Source organism: Bos indicus x Bos taurus, chromosome 16 (genome assembly GCF_003369695.1).
Source record: "Bos indicus x Bos taurus breed Angus x Brahman F1 hybrid chromosome 16, Bos_hybrid_MaternalHap_v2.0, whole genome shotgun sequence".
NCBI lineage: Eukaryota > Metazoa > Chordata > Mammalia > Artiodactyla > Bovidae > Bos > Bos indicus x Bos taurus.
The window spans coordinates 29,420,768-29,444,292 of record NC_040091.1 but is presented as its reverse complement, the minus strand read 5'-3'; the positions used below and the strand labels follow the sequence as shown (position 1 = coordinate 29,444,292).

At 35.1% G+C, this 23,525-nt stretch overlaps 1 protein-coding gene across 18 annotated transcripts in view; it reads left to right on the top strand.

Annotated features, from left to right (window-relative positions):
• The window catches only part of CDC42BPA (CDC42 binding protein kinase alpha), a 296,769-nt gene that overhangs the window by 138,485 nt on the left and 134,759 nt on the right, over positions 1-23,525 (top strand). For all 18 annotated transcript variants that reach the window (XR_003514893.1, XM_027564637.1, XM_027564634.1 and 15 more), the window contains exons 6-7: positions 9,504-9,597; positions 21,922-22,122. Coding sequence is in view for 17 of the 18 variants with exons in the window: in XM_027564637.1 (XP_027420438.1) it covers positions 9,504-9,597; positions 21,922-22,122 (295 nt within the window). In the remaining variant the exon portion in view is untranslated. The remainder of the gene's footprint in view (positions 1-9,503; positions 9,598-21,921; positions 22,123-23,525) is intronic.

The following is a 23,525-nucleotide window of genomic DNA, read 5'->3' as shown; positions in this document are numbered from 1 at the left end:
GCCATCTGCATGCCAGAAAAATAGTCCTAATTGCAAGCCGAACCCTGCTGGACGTTGATCTTGGACTTCCCAACCTCTTGCACTGTGAGAAAATAAATTTCCTTTGTTGAAGCCACCCAGTTTATGGTATTTATCATGGCAGCCCAAGCTGACTTAGACATTGCCTCAGGAAGGAAAGGGAGTTTTTATAGAGTTTAGCAAGTGAGGTCATGTGGAGGGAATATAGGAAGAGCTACCTCGTTTAATTGTGCTTTGCTTTATTATATGTCAATACACTATGCTTTTTGTAGATTGAAGGTTTATGGCAACCTTGCATTGGAAGATGATTGTTATCATTCTTAAGTAATAAAGCATTTTTAAATTCAAGTATGTACATTGTTTTTTTAAGACATAATACTAGACTACAGCATAATGCTAGACTCACTAGACTACAGTATAGTGCAAACGTAATTTTATATGCACTGGGAAACCAAAAACTTCATGTGACTTGCTTTATTGCTGATAAGCTTGATTGCAGTGGTCTGGAACCTAACCTGCAATATTTCTGAGGTGTACCTGTAGTGTCAAAGGCTGTTCTCAGAAGAGAAAGCAGTTATTCTGCAGTTTAGGAGCTGGCGATTGGCCAGTTGGGATTTCAACCAGAGGAGTGGAGGCAAAGATCATGGGCAAAAGGGAATGTGAGAAATGACTGAGCTGGGAGGGACAAGGTCATAGGAGGTCCACTGATGAAAGAAAATCGTATACCATTGACTGTTACACAGTTTTAGGTTCTTCTCCTTAGTGATATATTGTTTAAGTACTATGTAAATATGTGTTAAAATGATTATGTTAATATATAACACAAAAATAAGGAGCATAAAATAATAAGCCCATAAATTTTCTCAAGGTAATTTTCAGGGTTGGGCCTTAAAAAAAAAAGCTTTTTATTTTGACACCATTTTAGATTCACAGGAAACTGCACTCAGTTCAAAAAGATCTCATGTACCTTTTACTCATTTTCCCCCTTTGTTCCATCTTACCCCGTGCTTAATAAGGGGCTTCCCAGGTATTGCTGGTGGTAAAGAACCCACCTGCCAGTGCAGGAGACACAAGAGGCGTGCTTTTGATCCCTGGGTCTAGATCCCCTGGAGGAGGGCATGGCAACTCACTCCAGTATTCTTGCCTGGAGAATCCCCATGGATAGAGGAGCCTAGCAGGCTGTGGTCTGCAGGATCTTGAAGAGTCAGACATGACTGAAGCAATTTAGCATGCACATGCATATCGTGCTTATTGGGACTTTTCTTTCAGTGATACTGTGGGTAGTAATTTAATCCACATTTTATCATCCCTGGACTCCCTCTTCTTTTCTTCTTTTTCCCATAGTCTCTTTCCTATGTCTTGCTTCCACGTGCATATTAGAGTTTGGTCTGCTGGATTTGAATTTTTTTTTTTTAATTTTATTTTTAAATTTACAAATTGTATTAGTTTTGCCAAATTTCAAAATGAATCTGCCACAGGTATACATGTGTTCCCCATCCTGAACCTTCCTCCCTCCTCCCTCCCCATACCATCCCTCTGGGTCGTCCCAGTGCACTAGCCCCAAGCATCCAGTATCGTGCATCGAACCTGGACTGGCAACTCGTTTCATACATGATATTATACATGTTTCAATGCCATTGGATTTGAATATTTATTTCTGTAATTAGAAACGATTTTAATTTCATGGTAGACTTTCTTTGAGTTACACTATAGGTGTGAGTTGTCAGTTTCACTTGTTTCCTCTTGTTAATTGTATCTAGATGGTTTCTTGAAGGATACGGATCAATAAAAAGATTAGAATTTGGGCAGCCACTGTTGGGAAAGATAAGTTTGAGAACAGTTATCGACAGAATGTTATGAATAACTTTTTTCAGTTGTAAGCTTCAAATTAATATTCCTATTAAAAATTCAAATGTATGACTAACAAAGAGGCAGTTTGTGACATAATTTTACCAGTGTTGGTTTCCTTTTCTTTATTACTGATGTAATATGTATTTGACAAAATTATGATACAATTTTAATAAACATTTTAGTTGTAATGTTTTAATACAGCATGCTAATTTTTTTGTATATTGGTGTATAAAGAGGAGGAGTAGGAAGACCAGGAAATAAAAGCATTCATATGTGAGAGCCTACATCCCCAACCTGTATAAGTGATGAAAAGGAACCAGATGGGAGACACTGACATGATGTTGATGAAAGGAGAGACGTGTGTCCTAAATGAGTAGTTAGTTCTCAGTAATCAATCCCTGTGCAATAATCCAATTGTGGTTTCTGGACTGGGGCTGAAGTACACATAGGTGCAACCTCTCTAGTTGATTTTGTTGTCCATCCAGGGTTGAAAATTGCTGCGTTGAAGGTTAACTAATGTTATTATATCCACATTTTACTATTATAGGAATAATATTTATAATAATCATGCTCTAGTACTGATAACCTAGTGAAATGTTAAAATAAGAGTGACCTATAGAATATTTCCCTTTAATATGGTCATTGTTTTGGGATGCTTTTTTATTCTTATAAAGAAGAATAATATAGAATAATTGTTAATTATATATATAACAGTTATATAAGTAATTGTTATACATAAAATATATCATTATAAATATTAATTTTGACTTAGAATTTTAAATAATATTGTTCTTTTTAAGTTAAATGTTTCAAGTCAAGTGTTCTTTTTAAGTCAAATAATACTTTTCCTTGGAGATAAAGAAAATTACAGATTACAGAAGCTTTAACTAATGATAAATGGTATGACTCATATTCAAATTAAGAAGAAATTTCTTATAAATGGAGTCATTCATCATATATTTTTTTTTGGCCTGATGTCCTTTGATCAGCATAAGGTTTTTGAGATTCATCCGATTTGATCTTTCCTTCTTGCTGAGTAGCCTTCCACTGACAGTTTATTTTTCTGACAGTTTATTCACCTACCTGCTAATGGTCATTTGAGTTTTTTCCAGTTTTGAACTGTTAATGTATATAGCTGCTATGAACAGTCTTTTACTTCACCTGGTTTTATGGAAGAGTGGTCCTTTACTTTTAATTGAATCCTGTTTAAACTGTTTTAGAAAATTTGAAAATTTTAAAGGCCATTTACCTTACTTTATGAAAATAGTAAAACCTTAACAAGAAAACTTGACAAGGATAGTACAAGAAGAGAATGTTACATGAAACAATGTCACTTATGAATATAAAGGTAAGGTTTTAATAAAGATTGAATTCAGTAACATATATATTATATATTTTCAATGCTAAGATAAACTTAATATCTCTGAAAGTTTTTAATCACTTCTGAAATTATAGTAGTCAGTATGTTCTTTTAGTGGCATATGATTTACTAGTGTATCTTTATGATAGAATTCTAGACTCAGTGACTGGTGGCACATTAAAAACAAAAGTGTGACCATGTAGGTTTTATCCCAGGATGCAAGGAAGTTTCAACATTAAAAAATCTTTTTGAGCGGAGGGAGGCTCATGAGTGAGGAGACATAACTATAATTATGGCTGATTTGTGTTGTCATACAGCAGAAATCAACACAACATTGTAAAGCAATCTTCCTCCCATTAAAAATTTTTTAAAAATAAAGGACCATGAAAAGAAGAAAAATCTATTTGTGTAATACACTGTATTAACAGGTTAAAGAAGAAAAACGATAAAAGAAAATACCAAAAATGACAACAGAATTGAATATCCATTCCTGATACTTTCAGCAATGTGAAAGTAGAAGGAAATTCTCTTAATATTGAGGTTCTACTAAAAATCTAAACCAAAGATCATATTTAATGGTGAAATATTAGAAACATGCCCATTAAGATTGGAAGCAAATTGAGAATGTTTCTATGAAGAAAGTCGTATTCACAATAAGTATGTAAGATTATTGATAACAAAAGATGAGTAAGCTCTCTGTGAAAAAATATTCAGTATTATTGAAGGACATAAAAGAAGACTTGTAACTAATATATAATGTGTCTATATACATTAAGTAAGATATAATGTGTCTATAGTGTTAATTGATACATGGATGGAAAAAGTCATATTGCAAAGATACCATTTCTCTTCAGATTACTCTGTAAAGTCATTGTTCTGTGCTCAGTTGCTAGGTCGTGTCTGACTCTTTGCAACTCCATGGACTGTAGCCTGCTAGGCTCCCCTGTCGATGGGATTTTTCCAGGCAAGAATATGGGAGTGGGTTGTCATTTTCTTCTCCAGGGGATCTTCCCGACCCAGGGATTGAACCTGTGTCTCACGGATTGAACCTGTGTCTCCCGCATTGACGGGCGGATTCTTTACCACTGCTGCACCCTGGAAGCCCAAAGTCATTGTGATTCCCATCAAAATCTCAATATGTTTTATAGAGCTTACTAAGCTAATTCTAGCATTTATCTGGAAGAGCCATGGCAATTTAAAAACATGATCTACTGGTATAGAGAGGTCATATAGAGCTGTCACGATAAAGACAGTGTGATATTAGTCTAAGTATAGGCATGTAGATAGGGCAGCCCTACCTCTGTTTGCCTATGACAGTTCCAGTTCATGCCTGTTGTCCTGTTAATAGGCTCCCTTTTGTTCCAAAGACTGTTCATTGAAATTACATGGGAAGTCCTGAAATAGATCCACTTGATTTATGACCTCGGTGCTATTAAGAACACTGATGTATAGAACAGTCTTATGGACTCTGTGGGAGAGGGAGAGGGTGGGAAGATTTGGGAGAATGACATTGTAACATGTAAAATATCATGTAAGAAACGAGTTGCCAGTCCAGCTTCGATGCACGATACTGGATGCTTGGGGCTAGTGCATTGGGACGACCCAGAGGGATGGTATGGGGAGGGAGGAGGGAGGAGGGTTCAGGATGGGGAACACATGTATACCTGTGGTGGATTCACTTTGATGTTTGGCAAAACTAATACAATTATGTAAAGTTTAAAAATAAAATAAAATTTAAAAAAAAAAAAAAAAAAGAATCAGTGGTAAAAGGATGTCATTCAATAAATGGTATTGGGACAAAAAGAAATATAGTGTGGCCTTTATCTCACACAAAATAAAAATTAATTCCAGGGAGAATAAAGACTTGAAATGAAAAATAAAACTTTTAAAAGAAAATATAGGACACTGTCTTGATGACTCCTGGGAGGAGAAGATAAGGGAGCTACCTTAGGACAAAAAAGGCAAATTTTGAGAGTAGAATGGTGGTTGACAGGGACTGAGGGTATGGGAAACAGGGAGAACTTGGTAAAAGTGTACAGACTTTAAGTTTTAGGATGTACAAGATCCAAGGAGCTAATGTATAGCATGATGATGATAGTTGATAATATCTTTTTGCCAGGAGAGTAGAACATAAGTGTTCGCACACAAAAAAAGTAAATATATTCGATGAGATGATGAATGTGTTAACTAAATGGTGAAGATCCTTTCACAATGTTGTGTATATCAAATTAATTATCATTTTGTACACTTATAAATGTATTGCAGTATTGCTTGTCAATTCTGTCCCCGTAAAGCTGAAAAAAGACAAAAAAAATGATAAATTATAAGGCTACATTATCATTAAATGCTTTTTTATGAATAAGAAAGATCCATTAAACAATATGGGAGAACAAGCCCACATGCTGGGAGAACAGATTTCTAACACATGTAGGTAAATTTGAGGAAACAAAATTCCTGAAGATAAACCAAAAACAAACAGTACACATACAATATAAAAAAAGGCATAACATTTTAATTAGCATTTCATTAAAGAAAAATCTAAGATGACCATTCAGTTCAGTTTAGTCGCTCAGCCTTGTCCGGCTCTTTGCAACCCCATGGACTGCAGCACACCAGGCCTCCCTGTTTATCACAAACAAAAGTCTTAATTTTAATAGTAATCCTGCTAGTAAAATTAAAAACATACTTGTCTTTTCATAGCAATTCCACTTCTAGATAGTGTGGGGAAATGTTCCTATGTGAGTTTAAGGAGGTATTTGTAAAAAACATTCATCTCAGAATTTTGTGTAATAGCAAAATAAAAATCTAAAACAACCTAAAATTGTTGGGAATAATTTAAATTCTATAATCTGGAGAATTGATAAGTAAATTACATGTATGAAAATATTCCACATAGCATTTAAAATAATGAACTAAAACAATATGTGTCAACATGGATAAATTTTAAAAACATAGTATTAGATTAAAACCAAGTTTCAAAAGGATACACACAGTTTAATATCAATTATAAAGTTTAAAGACATTCAGGAAAGTATATGGTCAATGATTGCATATACATGTACTAATAAAGTATTCATGGATATCAGATCAGATCAGATCAGTTGCTCAGTCGTGTCCGACTCTTTGCAACCCCATGAAACCCAGCACGCCAGGCCTCCCTGTCCATCACCAACTCCCGGAGTTCACTCAGACTCAGGTCCATCGAGTCGGTGATGCCATCCAGCCATCTCATCCTCTGTCATCCCCTTCTCTTCTTGCCCCCAATCCCTCCCAGCATCAAAGTCTTTTCCAATGAGTCAACTCTTCACATGAGGTGGCCAAAGTACTGGAGTTTCGGCTTCAGCATCATTCCTTCCAAAGAAATCCCAGGACTGATCTCCTTCACAATGGACTGGTTGGATCTCCTTGCAGTCCAAGGGACTCTCAAGAGTCTTCTCCAACACCACAGTTCAAAAGCATCAATTCTTCGGCGCTCAGCCTTCTTCACAGTCCAACTCTCACATCCATACATGACCACAGGAAAAACCATAGCCTTGACTAGACGGACCTTTGTTGGCAAAGTAACGTCTCTGCTTTTGAATATGCTATCTAGGTTGGTCATAACTTTCCCTCCAAGGAGTAAGCGTCTTTTAATTTCATGGCTGCAGTCACCATCTGCAGTGATTTTGGAGCCCAGAAAAATAAAGTCTGACACTGTTTCCACTGTTTCTCCATCTATTTCCCATGAAGTGATGGGACCAGATGCCATGATCTTTGTTTTCTGAATGTTGAGCTTTAAGCCAACTTTTTCACTCTCCACTTTCACTTTCATCAAGAGGCTTTTGAGTTCCTCTTCACTTTCTGCCATAAGGGTGTTGTCATCTGCATATCTGAGGTTATTGATATTTCTCCCGGCAATCTTGAGTCCAGCTTGTGTTTCTTCCAATCCAGCGTTTCTCATGATGTACTCTGCATAGAAGTTAAATTAGCAGGATGACAATATACAGCCTTGACATACTCCTTTTCCTATTTGGAACCAGTGTGTTGTTCCATGTCCAGTTCTAACTGTTCTAACTGTTGCTTCCTGACCTGCATACACATTTCTCAAGAGGCAGATCAGGTGGTCTGGTATTCCCATCTCTTTCAGAATTTTCCACAGTTTATTGTGATCCACACAGTCAAAGGCTTTGACATAGTCAATAAAGCAGAAATAGATGCTTTTCTGGAACTCTCTTGCTTTTTCCATGATCCAGCAGATGTTGGCAATTTGATCTCTGATTCCTCTGCCTTTTCTAAAACCAGCCTGAACATCAGGAAGTTCACGGTTCACGTATTGCTGAAGCCTGGCTTGGAGACTTTTGAGCATTGCTTTACTAGCGTGTGAGATGAGTGCAATTGTGCGGTAGTTTGAGCAGTTTTTGGCATTGCCTTTCTTTGGGATTGGAATGAAAACTCACCTTTTCCAGTCCTATGGCCACTGCTGAGTTTTCCAAATTTGCTGGCATATTGAGTGCAGCACTTTCACAGTGTCGTCATTCAGGATTTGGAATAGCTCAACTGGAATTCCATCACCTCCACTAGCTTTGTTCGTAGTGATGCTTTCTAAGGCCCACTTGACTTCACATTCCAGGATGTCTGGTTCTAGGTCAGTGTGGATATATAGTAAACACCAAATTCAGGATTGTGGTTGCTAACCTCTGGGGAGTGGAGGAAGAGGGTGATATCAGGAAGGGAAATGAGATACTAGAGGAGTATCAATACTATCTATAATGCCTTGTTAAATATTTTCCATTTCATTAATTATTATAAATATATAATTTATTTCTCCTAGGTTTTAATAGTTCCTATTTTCCTTATAACTGAAAATATTATTGATGTTTATAAATTCTGTCTTTATAATTTCTTTTGTCTTCTTTAAAATCTGAGAAATCTGCCAGTAGCAGTTATGTATAATGATTATATAGCTTTAATGTTTTTAAAAATAAAGAATAAAGTACAGTTTTCCCTGCATCAGAATATGGTTTAGGTAGTATCTAAGGTTCCTTCTAGCACTAAAGTGTACTTTTTTAGTGTTTTCCAAACAGCAGAAAATCTTTTCTTAATATAGCATCTCTGACAGTCAAGGTTGTAAGTTCAAATATTGAGGATTATGAAACCCGTTTCCCATCCAGGTTGTTGTTTTTAGTCTGTCTATCTGCCTGTCTATATTAAGCAATCAGCTAATACAGGGGTCAGAAAACTTTTTCTATAAAGGGCTAGGTAGGAAAAATGTTCGACTTGGAAGGCCATAGTCAGAACTGCTCAGCTCTGCCCTTGTAGTGGGATACCTGCCACAGAGTTTTGCAATACTGTAAAAACAAATGCCAAAACTGGAGTGATAGAGCTTGTTATTAATTATATTTGGATATCTTACGAGGCTTGACTTAACATCTGTAAATAGCTTTATATAATGTAGATCACTATTAAGTAGTAGTTTCAGTTGTTTTCCAAATCAGTTTTATGAAACAGTTATTTTTGTGTAATGACCTGCAGTAACTGAGTATTTATCTACATTTATGTTCAGGGTCTAGGAAGTATATTTTTTCCTGTTCAATTTCATGGGTTAGAATCAAGTGATTATGACTCTTCTTTGTATGCAGAAAGTAGGCCTACTGTAGTCACATTGGAAACTGTGCATATCTTAAGGAAGCAGGGTAAGGCTAATGTAGCCTGAGAATTACCAAGCACTTTTTATCTCCAGAACACTGAAACTGCAGATGTTTAAGAAAGTTTTAATACGAACCAGAGAGAGGATTTGAACCCATAAAATAACTAAGAAATATGTGTTCATAGAGTAGTAATTCTGAAAAAACTTGAGATTTTCAGACAAAAATGGTTATCTTACCAAGTTGTTGTTGAGTCGCTAAGTCGTGTCCGACTCTTTGCAACCCAGTGAACTGCAGCACACCAGGCTTCCCTGTCTTCACTGTTTTCTCCTGGAGTTTGCTCAAATTCATGTCCACTGAGTCAGTGTTGCCATCCAACCATCTCATCTTCTGTCTCCCTCATCTCCTCCTGCCCTCAGTCTTTCCCAGTCTTTTCCAATGTGTTAGCTCTTTGCCTGTGTCAGGTAGCCAAAGTATTGGAGCTTCAGCATCAGTCCTTCAAATGAATATCCAGGGTCGATTCCCTTTAGGATTAATTGGTTTGATCTTCTTGCTGTCCAGGGGAGTTTTAAGAGTCTTTTCCATCTTACCAAGTAACTGATTGTATTTATTTTTTCCAACTAAAAATTGAATGTGTCTGTTTTTTTCAGAGACATCAAACCTGACAATATATTGATGGATATGAATGGACATATTCGGTTAGCAGATTTTGGTTCATGTCTGAAGCTGATGGAAGATGGAACGGTAAATAAAGATAAATCTTAAACTGTTATACCCTTCCTCCTTGTTTCCTTTATCTGTTTTAGAATCCTTCTGTTTATATTATCTATCAAATATCCTTCTATCCATTTGTCTTTCTGTGCTTTACTTCCTTCCACTTAGGCATGCTTACTCATAATAGGGCTTTTCTATAAATTCATGCACCATTTTCTACTGCTTATATTAATGATTTTAAGATTGATAATACTATGCCTTTTTTGAGACTCTTGTTTGTTTCTTCTTTAGCGTAACTTATTTTCACAGTTCCAGAGGACTGAAGAAAATAAATCCCAGAGGGAAAAAGAAAGATGTGACTCCTTCACTTTCATTTCTCTTCTCTTTCTTTACTAGTTGTCTAGTTTTCCTGAGGGATAGTGTATAACAAGTGAATGTTTTTTATCAGAAAATCCTCTAAGTTTTATGTTACCATTTGCTTTATTTCTGCTAACCTTCAGTTCAGTTCAGTCACTCAGTCGTGTCTGATTCTTTGAGACCCCATGGACTGCAGCACACGAGGCTTCCTTGTCCATCACCAACTCCCGGAGCTTGCTCAAACTCACATCCATCAAGTCAGTGATGCCATCCAACCATCTCATCCTCTGTTGTCCCCTAGACCCCTCCATTATATTCTCTCAATTACTTAGTGGTTTACATGCCTCAATTTTATTCCATGTTTGTAGTAGTAGTAGTAATATTAATTTCCTGGTTGTATAGTAGATGTCCAAATATATATCATTTTAATTGGTAGGAACTTTTTGAAAAGTAATTTAGTATAATACATTCCAAAGGCCATAAAAACATCCCATTATTCTGGACCAGTCATTTGACTTTTGAGAATTTACCCTAAGCAGATAACTTAGAAACTGGCAACCCACTCCAGTACTCTTGCCTGGAAAATCCCCTGGATGGAGGAGCATGGCAGGCTACAGTCCATGGGGTTGCAAAGAGTTGGACACAACTGAGCGACTTCACTTTTCTTTCTAAATTACTTGTAATACCTACTTCAATGTAAATGCTATGTAAATAATTGCCAGCATGTAACAAATTCATTTTGCCTTTTGGAACTTTCTGGAAATTAAAAAAAAAAAAAAAACTTTTGATCCCTGATTGGTTGAATCTGCAAATGTGTAACCAGGAGACATGGAGGGCCAACTTTATAAGAACATCTGAGAATTACCAAATAATAAATTTTATCCATTTGAAAATCAAACAGATTAATTGAAATCAAGTAGTGCTGGAGGAGACACAGTGCTAGGGGACATTGGACTATTAGCTCTGGAGAGCTAGTTAAGATGTTTGTTACATGTAAGTCTTACCCTAAAACTATCTAGCAGCCTAAATCCAAGTCCTGGTAAAATCAGCAGAGTGTGAAAGTGGTCCTCCAAATGAAGAGGCTTGAGATGAATCTTTGTTGTTGTTGTTCAGTCACTAAGTCATGTCTGACTCTTCTGCAACCCCATGGACTGTAGCCCATCAGGCTCCTCTGTCCATGGGATTCTCCAGGCAAGAACAGTGGAGTGGGTTGCCATTTCCTTCTCCAAGGGATCTTCCTGACCCAGAGATTGAACCCACATCTCCTGCATTGGCAGGCAGATTCTTTAATACTCAGCCACCTGGGAATCACAAGATGAATCTTAGGTTTTTTATAAATCTGCCCTTAAAGAATAAACTGTAAGCTGTCCCAGATTCAAGTTAGTATTTTTTTAACTGCTTAAAGAATTAATATTCTTCAGAGGAAGATGGAAGAATTCATATTCTGTACAATGTCTTATTGACAGTGACCAGCATTCAGTAAAAAATCACTAGACCAAAAATAAATAGTGGGTAACTTAAGTGATTGTGATACAGAATTTAAAAATAAAAGTAGTCAGTAGAAACCTGGGTAGCACAGATGTTGGATTTGCCAGACATAGACTAATGAAACTATCATAAATACGTTCAAAAGAAGATATTAGTCTTAGTAATTACACAGACAAGGAGTGTCAGCAGAAAAGTAAATCAAGTGAATCTTTTTATAATTTGATAATTATTAATAGAAATAAAAAGTTCGTAAGAAGTTAATGGTGGGTTAGAAATGAAAAAAGAAAAAGCCAGTGAATTTGAAGATAGATTGAGAGAGATCAAGCAATCTGAAGAACAGAGAGAAAAAGATTGAAGCAAAATTAATACAGGGGGCCTAGGGATGCATACAATTAGAAGCCCTAGAAAAAGATGAGATAATAATAGAAAACATTTGTAGAATTGATGGCTCAAGCTATTACATATGATGAAAAACAGATTTAAGAATCCTGGTATATTTCAAGGTTATGAAAAGAACCGTGCCTGGCCACATCACAATTAAACTACTGAAAATTAAAGATAAAAAAATTGGGAAGCAGCTAGAAGGAGAAAACCATACATACTGTGGGAAAATGGTAAGAATAACCACTGACCTTTCGTGAGAAATCACAGCATGATATCTTTAAAGTCCTGAAAGAAGAAAAAAAGTCTCTAAACCAAGAATTCTATATCGAATAAAAATACTCTTCAAAATGAAGACCTTTTCAGATAAGTGAAAGAGGCCTGGATGCTAAAGGATGTCCACTACAAAGGAGACAATTCCATTTGGATACTTAGATCTGTATGATAAAGAATATCAGATACGATAAATAAGATTTATAGGATAAGAATAAAGAAAAAAGACTATACTAATCTTTCTAAGTTTACATAAGAGACATCTGATTAATAAAAATAAATGTAATGTGGATTTTATGACATAGGTGGAAATAAAAGATACAGCAATATCACACAAACACTGTAAAACCAGTGTATATAATTATTCTGCTCTAAGGTAACTGCATGTGTATGAAGTATAAAGTGGGAAGTAGATAGTGCTGGGGACGCCATGAGAGGGAGAGAAATAGCATGGTGGTTTTGCTGAGTTGAGAAAACACAGATTAAAGTCAGGGAGGCTGTGGCACCATAAAGCTGTGGTCCATAACTCTGGAGAGGAGATACACTGAAACAGAATTCCAGGGGAACGGGTAGTGTTTCCCCAGTCCTGCGTGTTATAAGCGCCTTAGATTCAAAGCTGGGACTCCTCTGGAGTCTGTTGTTCAGCTCTCCAAATTCCTGTGCATTCCAGAACGCATTGAGTGCTATTTCTGCCTGTATGTGTTTCCCTTGATCTGATTTATTCCTGAAATTCTGTAGAGTCAGAAATTCTTTCTAGTCATTCATTTTTTATTAATCATCTCCAAGTAGTTTTTCTTGACATAATAGCATGTTGGTCCTCCATTAAGAAAGTTATAATGAAGGAATCTTCTTTTTTACTTGTTTATTTTTATCAAGTGATGTTTACATATTTTAGGAAAACTTACCACAAAAACAGCATTCCTTTGTCCTAGGTCCTTCTCACCTCCAAGTCTCTTTTTCTACAGACAGACACATACAAATCCTTCAGCTCTTTATTCTGTTGTTTCTTTTATTTTTTATTATTGTAGTCATACTACTGTCTCTTGTTATTTAGTTTTATATATTATCTACTAATTTTCCACCATGAAAGATGAGGATTCAGATCTCTTACACCTATCTCAACCAATCCTTACACATCCTGTCTTCCCTGTGTTGTAATTATCACATAGTCTTTCATTAAATCCTGTTCAGTTTTTTAAAAATACTTATACAAATATTATTTATGACTGTGCCATGCTATTTATTTTATTTGTTTTAATTACATTTCTTTTCTTGAACAGCTCTTTGTTTTCCCCGGAGTAAGTGACTCATTTGCTTTGCTTAGTTTTCTGTATAAATCTCACTTTTGTTGTTATGTCCAACTCTTTGCGACCCTATGGACTACAAAGTGCCAGGCTTCCCTGTCCCTTAGTACCTCCCTGAGTTTACCCAAGCTCATGTCCATTGAGTTGGTGTTGCTACTAACCATCTCATTCTCTACTGGCCTCTTCTCTTTTTGCCCTCAATCTTTCCCAGTATCACGGTCTTCTCCAGTGAGTTGGCTCTTCACATCATGTGGCCAAAGTATTGGAGCTGCAGCATCAGTCCTTTCAATGAATATTCAGGGTTGTTTCTTTTAGGATTGACAGGTTTTTGATATCCTTGCTGTCTAAAGGAATCTCCAGAATCTTCTCCAGCACCACAGTTTGAAAGCATCAACTCTTTGGCACGCAGCCTTCTCACTAGTTTATCCCCAAACTCTCTACTACATTTAGGAAATTGAGCAATTCCTTTCTTTCTCAGACACAATGAATAACTTAGTGATTCTCTTGTCTGGAGGCTTGCATACTCTGATTCTAGTCTGTAGGCCCACTGTCCAATAGGCCTACTATACAACTGTCATCGTAGAATTACCTTTCCTCATCATCATGGAATTTAATGTGTTGCTTTCTAGTATTGGATCCTCTGTTTCCTGGATCTGTCTGTGTCTTTCTTCTCATTTAGTGGTAGTTAAGCAAGAGAGTTCCAGGAAAACGTCTATTTCTGCTTTATTGACTATGCCAAAGCTTTTGACTGTGTGGATCACAATAAACTGTGGAAAATTCTGAAAGAGATGGGAATACCAGACCACCTGACCTGCCTCTTGAGAAACCTATATGTAGGTCAGGAAGCAACAGTTAGAACTGGACATGGAAAAACAGACTGGTTCCAAATAGGAAAAAGAGTACATCAAGGCTGTATATTGTCACCCTGCTAATTTAACTTCTATGCAGAGTACATCATGAGAAACGCTGGGCTGGAAGAAGCACAAGCTGGAATCAAAATTGCCGGGAGAAATATCAATAACCTCAGATATGCAGATGACACCACCCTTATGGCAGAAAGTGAAGAGGAACTCAAAAGCCTCTTGATGAAAGTGAAAGTGGAGAGTGAAAAAGTTGGCTTAAAGCTCAACATTCAGAAAACGAAGATCATGGCATCCGGTCCCATCACTTCATGGGAAATAGATGGGGAAACAGTGTGAGACTTTATTTTTTTGGGCTCCAAAATCACTGCAGATGGTGACTGCAGCCATGAAATTAAAAGACACTTACTCCTTGGAAGGAAAGTTATGACCCACCTAGATAGCATATTCAAAAGCAGAGACATTACTTTGCCAACAAAGGTTCGTCTAGTCAAGGCTATGGTTTTTCCTGTGATCATGTATGGATGTGAGAGTTGGACTGTGAAGAAGGCTGAGCGCTGAAGAATTGATGCTTTTGAACTGTGGTGTTGGAGAAGACTCTTGAGAGTCCCTTGGACTGCAAGGAGATCCAACCAGTCCATTGTGAAGAAGATCAGCCCTGGGATTTCTTTGGAAGGAATGATGCTAAAGCTGAAACTCCAGTACTTTGGCCACCTCATGCAAAGAATTGACTCATTGGAAAAGACTCTGATGCTGGGAGGGATTGGGGGCAGGAGGAGAAGGGGACGACAGAGGATGAGATGGCTGGATGGCATCACCGACTTGATGGACCTGAGTCTGAGTGAACTCCGGGAGTTGGTGATGGACAGGGAGGCCTGGCGTGCTGCGATTCATGGGGTCGCAAAGAGTCGGACACAACTGAGCGACTGAACTGAACCTCAGAAAGGTTCCATTGGAAGTAAATATTTCATAATCCTGCGTGTCTGAAAAATGCCTTCATTTGTATTATACTTGATGAATAATTTTTATAGACTGGACATAATGTTATAGATTTGAACTTACTCTCTCTTAGAATTTAGAAGACACTGCGTTGTCTTCTAATTTACTGTTGAGGCATCTGATGCCATCCTAATTATCAAAGCTTCTGTTATACTCTTCCCCCCTTATTTGGAAGCCTTTAGGATGTTATGTTTATATCTGGTGTTCTGAAATGTTGTGATTATATAATTTTGTATGGATCATTATTTATTACCTGGATAGTTGCTTCAATTTTAACCTTTCCCAAAGTTTGTGAGTTTCTGTATTAACTTTCAGCTTGCTTTTTGTTTCTCACATTGAAGTCAAAATTAAACCATTTTAATCTATATATTTATAAGAAGTCAGTTTTTGTGTGGGGATGTCTTGCTGTAATTCTTTTTCTTTCTCTGAAATTGTTTTGGATGTTCTTGGCCATTTGTTTTTCCATATGACTGTTAGGATTATATTATTGGTTTATATACATACAGACACAGATAAACACCCCTTCACATATACAAGCTTGAAGACCTTCACTGAATTTAGAGTTTAATTTTGGGAAAACTTTGTCTGTAACTTGCAATCTTCCCATCTATGAATATGGTTTCTGTCTTCATTGTTTTAGGTTTATCTTATTTGTGTAAAGTTTTATAATTATGTTCAGGTAAAGGTAAATTATGTAAAGGTAACTTCATTACTTTTATTTGTTAAATTTGCTCCTAGATACCTTGTGGAGTTTTTTGTTTTGGGGCTATTATAAATGGATAACTTAAAATTTTGCATTTTAATAGTTTGTTGCTCTTCTTTAGGACCACAGTTGATTTTTGTATGTGTATTCATCCTGAAACAAGCAAGCTTGCTAAGCTTTTTTTTATTAGTTCAAAACAATTTATAGATCCTATATGTATATTTTTCTATATAGACAATCTTATAATCTGCAAATAATGACCAGCTTTGTGTTTTGTCCTTTCCAGTCCTTACATTTTTACTTTGCTGTACTTTTTTTCCTGTCATGCCGTCAGTGATCTTCAGCACAGTATTAATGTTGTAGTAATTGGGAGCTTCTTTGCGTTGTTCCTAGCTTTATTGGTGTTTTCCCTGTAGTTTTAAATTAAGTAGTATATTTGCTGTAAGCTTTTGGTATGTATTCTTCATCAGATTAAGGAAATTTCTGTTTCTGATTGCCATGTAATGGTTGTTAATGTTGTACATTCAAATCATTTTTCTGCATCTATTGAGTGGGTATCAGAGTGTTTTTCCTGTTATATGATGAGTGACATAGATTGTCCAGTGTTAAAGCATACATTCTTTGAATGTAAATGTAACTTTATCATCAAGTTATATTGCTTGCTATATTTGACCAAATTGCTAGATTGACCATGCTAAAATTTTATATTGAATTATTATCTGAGATTCATATCTGACATTGATTATATCTGAGTTTGCAGTATAATTTTCCTTCTCAAATTTTCTTGTCTGCCTTCTTTTGTATTTAGGTTGTTCTAGCCTTATAAAATGAACAAGGTAGCCATGACCCCACCCTTACCCATTTTGGATCTAGAACAGTTCTTATAATACTGGGATTATCTGTTTCTTATGTAATTGGTGGAACTCACTTTAAATCACCTTTGCTTCAGTGAGGTTTTGTTTTCTTCTTATTTTGTTTGTTTTCCAGGTAGATTTTATACTATTGATTCAAACTTTTTAATGGTTATAGGTCTCTTTGGTTTTCTATTTCTTCCTGAGTCAGTTTTGGTAAGTTACATTTTTTTCTATGAAAATTATCTATTTTCTCTGAGTTTACAATTTTATTTGTATAAAATTGTTCAGATTGTACTCTTTCTAATTTTAAAATCTCAATTACATGCGTATTTCACCCCTTTCTTCATTCCTAATATTGTTTATTTATGCTTAACTTTTTCTTTGTAAGTTTTGACCTAGAGCATTTTACTAAATATTTTCCAGCTTTAGTTAGAATTCTTCTGTGGACCATTAATTATTTAGAAGTGTGCCTTTTAGTATTCATAGTACAATATTTACTTATTTGGTGTTTATAGAAAGTTTTCTTTTACTGAAGAGTGGATCTATTTGTTAGCAGTTTTTTAGCATTTGTCAAGATTATGTTTTGATTCCTCATGGGCCAGTTCTTTTAACTGTTACATATTTGTTTGAAATTATGAATCTTTTTCTAACTTTTGGTTACAGATTTCTGTAATAAGATTAAAGTTGTAAACTTTGTTGTTCAAAATTTTAGTATTCTTACTACCTTTATTTCTTTCTGATCTACTTATTATTTAAAAATCCTTACTATGATGTTGAATTTCTTCATTTTCCCTTGTAATTTTCACAGCTCTTTTGTAGCTGTGTTGTTAGTTACGCATTATTTAGGATTGCTCTTCCATGATTAAAAATCATAATAATCATCTTGGCCTTAGAATCTAGTTTGACTGATAATTAATACAGCTCCCTTAGCTTTCTTTTGTTTAGCATATGCCTGGCATATCTTTCCATCCTTTTTCTTAAAAAACATTTCTTAGTTTCTATGTCTAGGTGCGTTAAATAGATTATTGCTGATTTTTCAAAAAAATTTTTATTTTGGTATTGTTATCTAGTGTGATAATGGTGCTTTTTGATAGGTGAACTTAATAATTTATGAATTTCATTATTAATTTGTTTGTATTTCTTTCTAGTATCTTGTACTATTTTACTATAAATTTTGCTTATTTGTTTGTATCATGCTTCCTACCCCCTTTCCTACTTTTTGTTGGCTGGGTCAAATTTGTTTTTATTTCTTTTTTTTTTCCTTTTTGGAAGTTACACATTCTATTTCAAATATTTTAATGTTTATCTTAAGAATTTTATCATTTATCATTTATGTAAAATCTAGTTTTCCCCATATTCCTAATCAAAGAAAAAAACTTAGTTTATCTTACATCATATACAAAAATTAGCTCAAAATGAATCAAAATCCTAAGTGTAAGAGTTAAAACTTACATTTAATGGGCAGAGGGAGAAGTTTTATGGTAATGGATTTGGCAGTGATTTCTTGGATATGACAGAAGACAATATGCAACAACAAAAATAGATGAGTAGACTACATCATCATTAAAAATTTCTATGCATCAAAAGATACAGTTGTTATAGTGAAACGGCAGCCTATACAGTGGGAGAAAATAGTTGCAAATTGTATGTCTGACAAGAGGTAATTATCCAGAATATGTAAAGAATTCCTGCAACTCAGTAACAGACTAACAACCCAGTTCAAAATACACAAAGGATTTGAAGTGATGTTTCTCCTAAGAAGAGAGACGAATGACTCCACATCACTAGTCAATGCGGAAATGCACATCAAAACCACAGAGATACTGCTTCATACCATTAGGATGGCTACTAAAAAAAAAATAATAATAAGTTTTGATAAAGTTGTGGGGAAATTGGAATCTTTGTGCACTGCTGATGGAGATGTAAAATGCTGTAGCCACTGTGGAAAACAGTGTAACAGTTCTTCAAAAAGCTGAAAATAAAATTACCCTATGATCTAGCAGTTCCACTTTTGTGTACATATTCCACAGAAGTTAAAGCGGAGTCTCAAAGAGATATTTGTTCACCCATGTTCACAGCACCATTATTCACAAAAGTCAAGGGATGTCAGCAAGTCAGGTGTCCACTATTGGATGAATGGGAAAAAAAATGTGGTATATCCATACATTGGAACGTTATTCAGCTTTAAAAGAACATCCTGATCCATCCTACAACATGGATAGACCTTTTAAAAAACATGCCAAGCGATATACACCAGACACAAATGAACAGATTGTTGTACAATTTCACTTGTATAAAGTACCTAGAGTAGTCAAATTCATAGCAGCTATAGTGGTGGTTGCTAGGGTCTGGGAGGAGAAGGGGATGGGGGAGTTATTATTTAATAGATTTTCAGTTTTGTAAGATGAAAAGAGTTTTATAAATGGATGGTGGTGATGGTTGCACAGCAGTGTAAATGTACTTAATGTCACCAAACTATACATTTGGAAATGGTTATGATGGTAAATTTTATGTCATGGGTATTTTACCACAATTGAAAACAATAATTAAAAAATAAATAAGAAATAAAAAATAGAAAACAAAGAAACTCAGAACATTTTAATCCTAATCACTCCCTAAGTAACTTGTTGTTTTCTGGTATTTGAGTTCCATCTTATTTTTCATCTTTTGAGTAGTTATTCCTTCCTCCTCCTCCCCCATCTCCTATTTCTATTGCTCCTGCTCATCTTCATCTTCCTCTTTATTGCCCTGTTTCTCCTTTTCTTCATCATTAGTTTATCCAGTTAATCACCATTTAGGTGCATGTTAAAGTTTACTACTATCTTTGTTCACAGTTGCCTCTAGTATCACATTCTTTTCTCTGGATTATGTTTCTTGATTCTGAAGTATATCCTTTAGTACTCCTGTTTAACTAAAAGAGTCTATACGTGGTAGTTCACTCATTCTTTGTATGAAAATATCTTTATTTAATCCTCATTCCTGTTTTATAATTTAGGTGGGTGGGGAATATAATATTGACCATTACTTTGTTTCATCACTTTGAAAAATACAATTCCATTTTCTTCTAACCGTCACATTAGCATTAATAATTCTTGTCTAATCATCATTTCTTGGGTAGAAAATCTCTTTTTATTCCATAGGTTTTTAGAATCTCTTACCTTTGGTGCTCTGTAGTTTAACAAAGTGTACAGATGTGGATCTGATTTTATTTCTTCATATCTTTTATGTCAACAACTAGTTTTTTCCATTCTAGGACTTTGTTTTTTTCAGCTTTTTCATATGCTTTAGATTTTTTGTTATCTAATAATTTTAAACATACTTATTTTATGACATGGAATTGATAATTTTTTGAGGTCTGATTGTGTTGTTTGTTTGGATTTCTGGCTTTTGCTCATAAATGGACTGTTTCCTCATTTAGTTATATTATTGGATTCTGAACTCATCTTTTAGTGAATTGTTATGTGTGAGAATTATATGAGGCCAAGTTTGAGCATGTATCCTCCAGGTAGTTTTGAATCTGTTATGAGAAGCTTTCTAGGGGCACCTAAGCTGATGCCAGTATTATGCCAGTTTCTTGGCTTGAGAATTTCTGAATCACAGAAGTCCTGTGCATTAGAATCCCAAATGGTGGGACTATGTGACCTAAAAGTTATGAATTTCTAAAGGAGTGAATTTTTTTTTCATATATGTCACTGTCTTTCTCTGCTGAATGGCAGATTTTGTAATTCACCTTTTTACTTACAATATACCCTTTAGGCCTGGAGAAGGGAATGGCTACCCAGTCCAGTATTTGTGCCAGGAGAATTCCATGGGCAGAGTAGTCTGGCGGGCTACAATTCTTGGGGTCACAAAGAGTCAGACACGACTAAGCGAATGGCTGACTGACTAACACACACACGCACACACACCTTTTAGGATAAAGATTATATGGGGCAGGCTTTTACTTCAAACCTCAAGTAAGCACAGGATCTTTCTTCTTGACCTTATGTATATGTTAAAAGTTAAGTACCTAGAAAATGAACACAATTTCCCAACTGCACTCCTGCTCTAATGCTTATTGCCCTGGTTTCCAATCATTTCTTGATTACATATATCTAAGAATGTCTCTTTATTTAAAGGCTTATTTATATATACATTTAGAAAATGGTTGTTATATTTTATCTAGTATTTTTAAGAGTTTTCAAGAATTTTCAAGTTACTTAATCTCAGTATTGCCAAAGAAGTCTGTTCTAATAATTATTAAGAATGGTACTTTAGGAAATTCAGAATATTAACCATTATTTTATCTTGAGAATGTTCATTTCTTGGTATGTTCTCTAAAAACATACATAAAACTAATTTTCTTTTATTTTGGAATACCTTAAAAGATATGTGCCCAGGATCTGTTTTTAGCTGTTGTTTTCTTAGTTATATCTGCTGCTGCTGCTGCTGCTGCTGCTGCTAAGTCGCTTCAGTCGTGTTCGACTCTGTGCGACCCCATAGATAGCAGCCCACCAGGCTCCCCCGTCCCTGGGATTCTCCAGGCAAGAACACTGGAGTGGGTTGCCACCTTGCCATAATTGTATGTTCTCTGTTTAGACTCAGTGTTTTGAATAATATTTTTCCCCTTTTATAATTTTTTAAATAAATAGTTTGCAGGACATTATTAACATTTATTTAGTTAGATTATCTTTAAAATGTTTTAAACTAATCTCCAAGCTGCTTATAATAGTAGCCAGGTTTGTTTCTGTTTTTTCCCCCACATAATTAATTGTAAAATTTTCAAAGTTCCACTTAATATATGGCAATGTTGGACAGATAATATCAATAATAAGAATGTTCTAATATAAATATTCAATTTGTGGTTTGTGGCTGTGGTGTTCAAATCATGTATTTTTACTCTAAGTGTAGTCAACTAAGTAACAGCTATAATAAACATTTCTATAGTGTTAAAAATCTGGAGAACTTGTTGGTGTGGTGATTATATATATTTTAACTTATATGCACAAGGAGACTAAATTCAGATAATGACAAAATTGAAGTTGTTATGAAATAGTGCTTATTGTGTTTCTATGTAAATATAAACATTTCTAATTAAAATAATTATTTATTTCTAATATATCATGGTTGATTACTAACAATGTGAACTTCTTCAGGTCCAATCCTCAGTGGCTGTTGGAACTCCAGATTATATCTCTCCTGAAATCCTTCAAGCCATGGAAGATGGAAAAGGCAGATATGGACCTGAGTGTGACTGGTGGTCTTTGGGGGTCTGTATGTATGAAATGCTTTATGGAGAAACACCATTTTATGCAGAATCTCTGGTGGAAACATATGGAAAAATCATGAATCACAAAGTTAGTATATTTTACTATTTTTCACATTAGTGTGGCAAATAATACATATAATAAAATTAAAATGTGATATTTAAAAAGATAATAATTTTCCAAAAACAATAAATAATCTAATTTCTATGCTAGCAGGGAACATGACCAACATGAGTAATCAAAATCCATAAATTATTTTTAAAAAATCTATAAATTATGCATAAAATTGTTAGTCCTCATCTTGTAATTTTGCAGAGATGCTAATAAGTAGACAATTAAATGATCTCTCCAGTAGAGTAACAAAGATCATGAGCAGACAATGTATCATTACTACTATAGTATCAGTATAATCATGACTAGAATGCATTTAAAATGCTTAATCTTAATAATAATAGATAGATGAAATCCAAATTAAAATAAGAATGGTATACTTTTCTCCCTGTCAAATTGGTAAAGATGAAAAGAAAATAGTACTCTGTACTATAAATGATCCATTGAAAAGAACAGTGTTAGATTAGACATCATTGATAGGGATGTAAATTGATATAATCTTTCTGTCAAGAAGTCTGTAAGTATTCATCAACAACCTTAGAAAGAAATGGTTAAAACTTTTGGTTGGGCACCTTCAATATTAAGAATCTACCATGAGGGAATATTCACAGAACAAAGCTATATGTGTGAGAATACTTATCCCAGTATTATTTATGATCATCAAACATTGGAAACAGTCCAGATGCACAGCAGGAAAGAATAAAATTTTAATCCATTTAATACCAAATGAAATAGATTGTATAAGAAGTGGGAGACTCTGATTATCAGTCTCAGAAGATTGTGAGTAATTGCAAAAACCTAGAATATGAATAGGAATAGCCCATAAAGAGAGTGCTAATCTGTTCTTTTTAATTTGTTGTGGTAATACAATTAAAATTAATTGCTATATATATATAGTTGTTGTTAGTTGCTAAGTCATATACAACTGTTTTGTAACCCCATGGACTGTAACCCTTCAGGCTCCTCTGTCCATGGGATTTCCCAGCCAAGACTACTGGAGTGGGTTGCCATTTCCTTCTCCAGGGGATCTACCTGACCCAGGAATTGAACCCAGGTCTCTTGCATCGCAAGCGGATTCTTTACTACTGAGCCACTAGGGAAGCCCCAAATATATATATTAGTTTTACGAAGTTGATGCTTTTCTGTCTGGCTGCAAAGATAATCTGCTAAGTAGTTATCAAGAGTTTGGAAACAAGAAATAGCTGCAAAGTTGTCAATAGCATGTAAAGCATTTCTGATAGAAGTCATTGTACTGTAGCATGGCTGTTGAGAGCACAGATTCTGGAATCAGTTTCAGTTCAAATCCTAGCTCTACCATTGATTATGTAACCTTGAGCAATTGTTTTAACTGTTTCTTTGTTTCCTTTTCTATAAAATTAGAG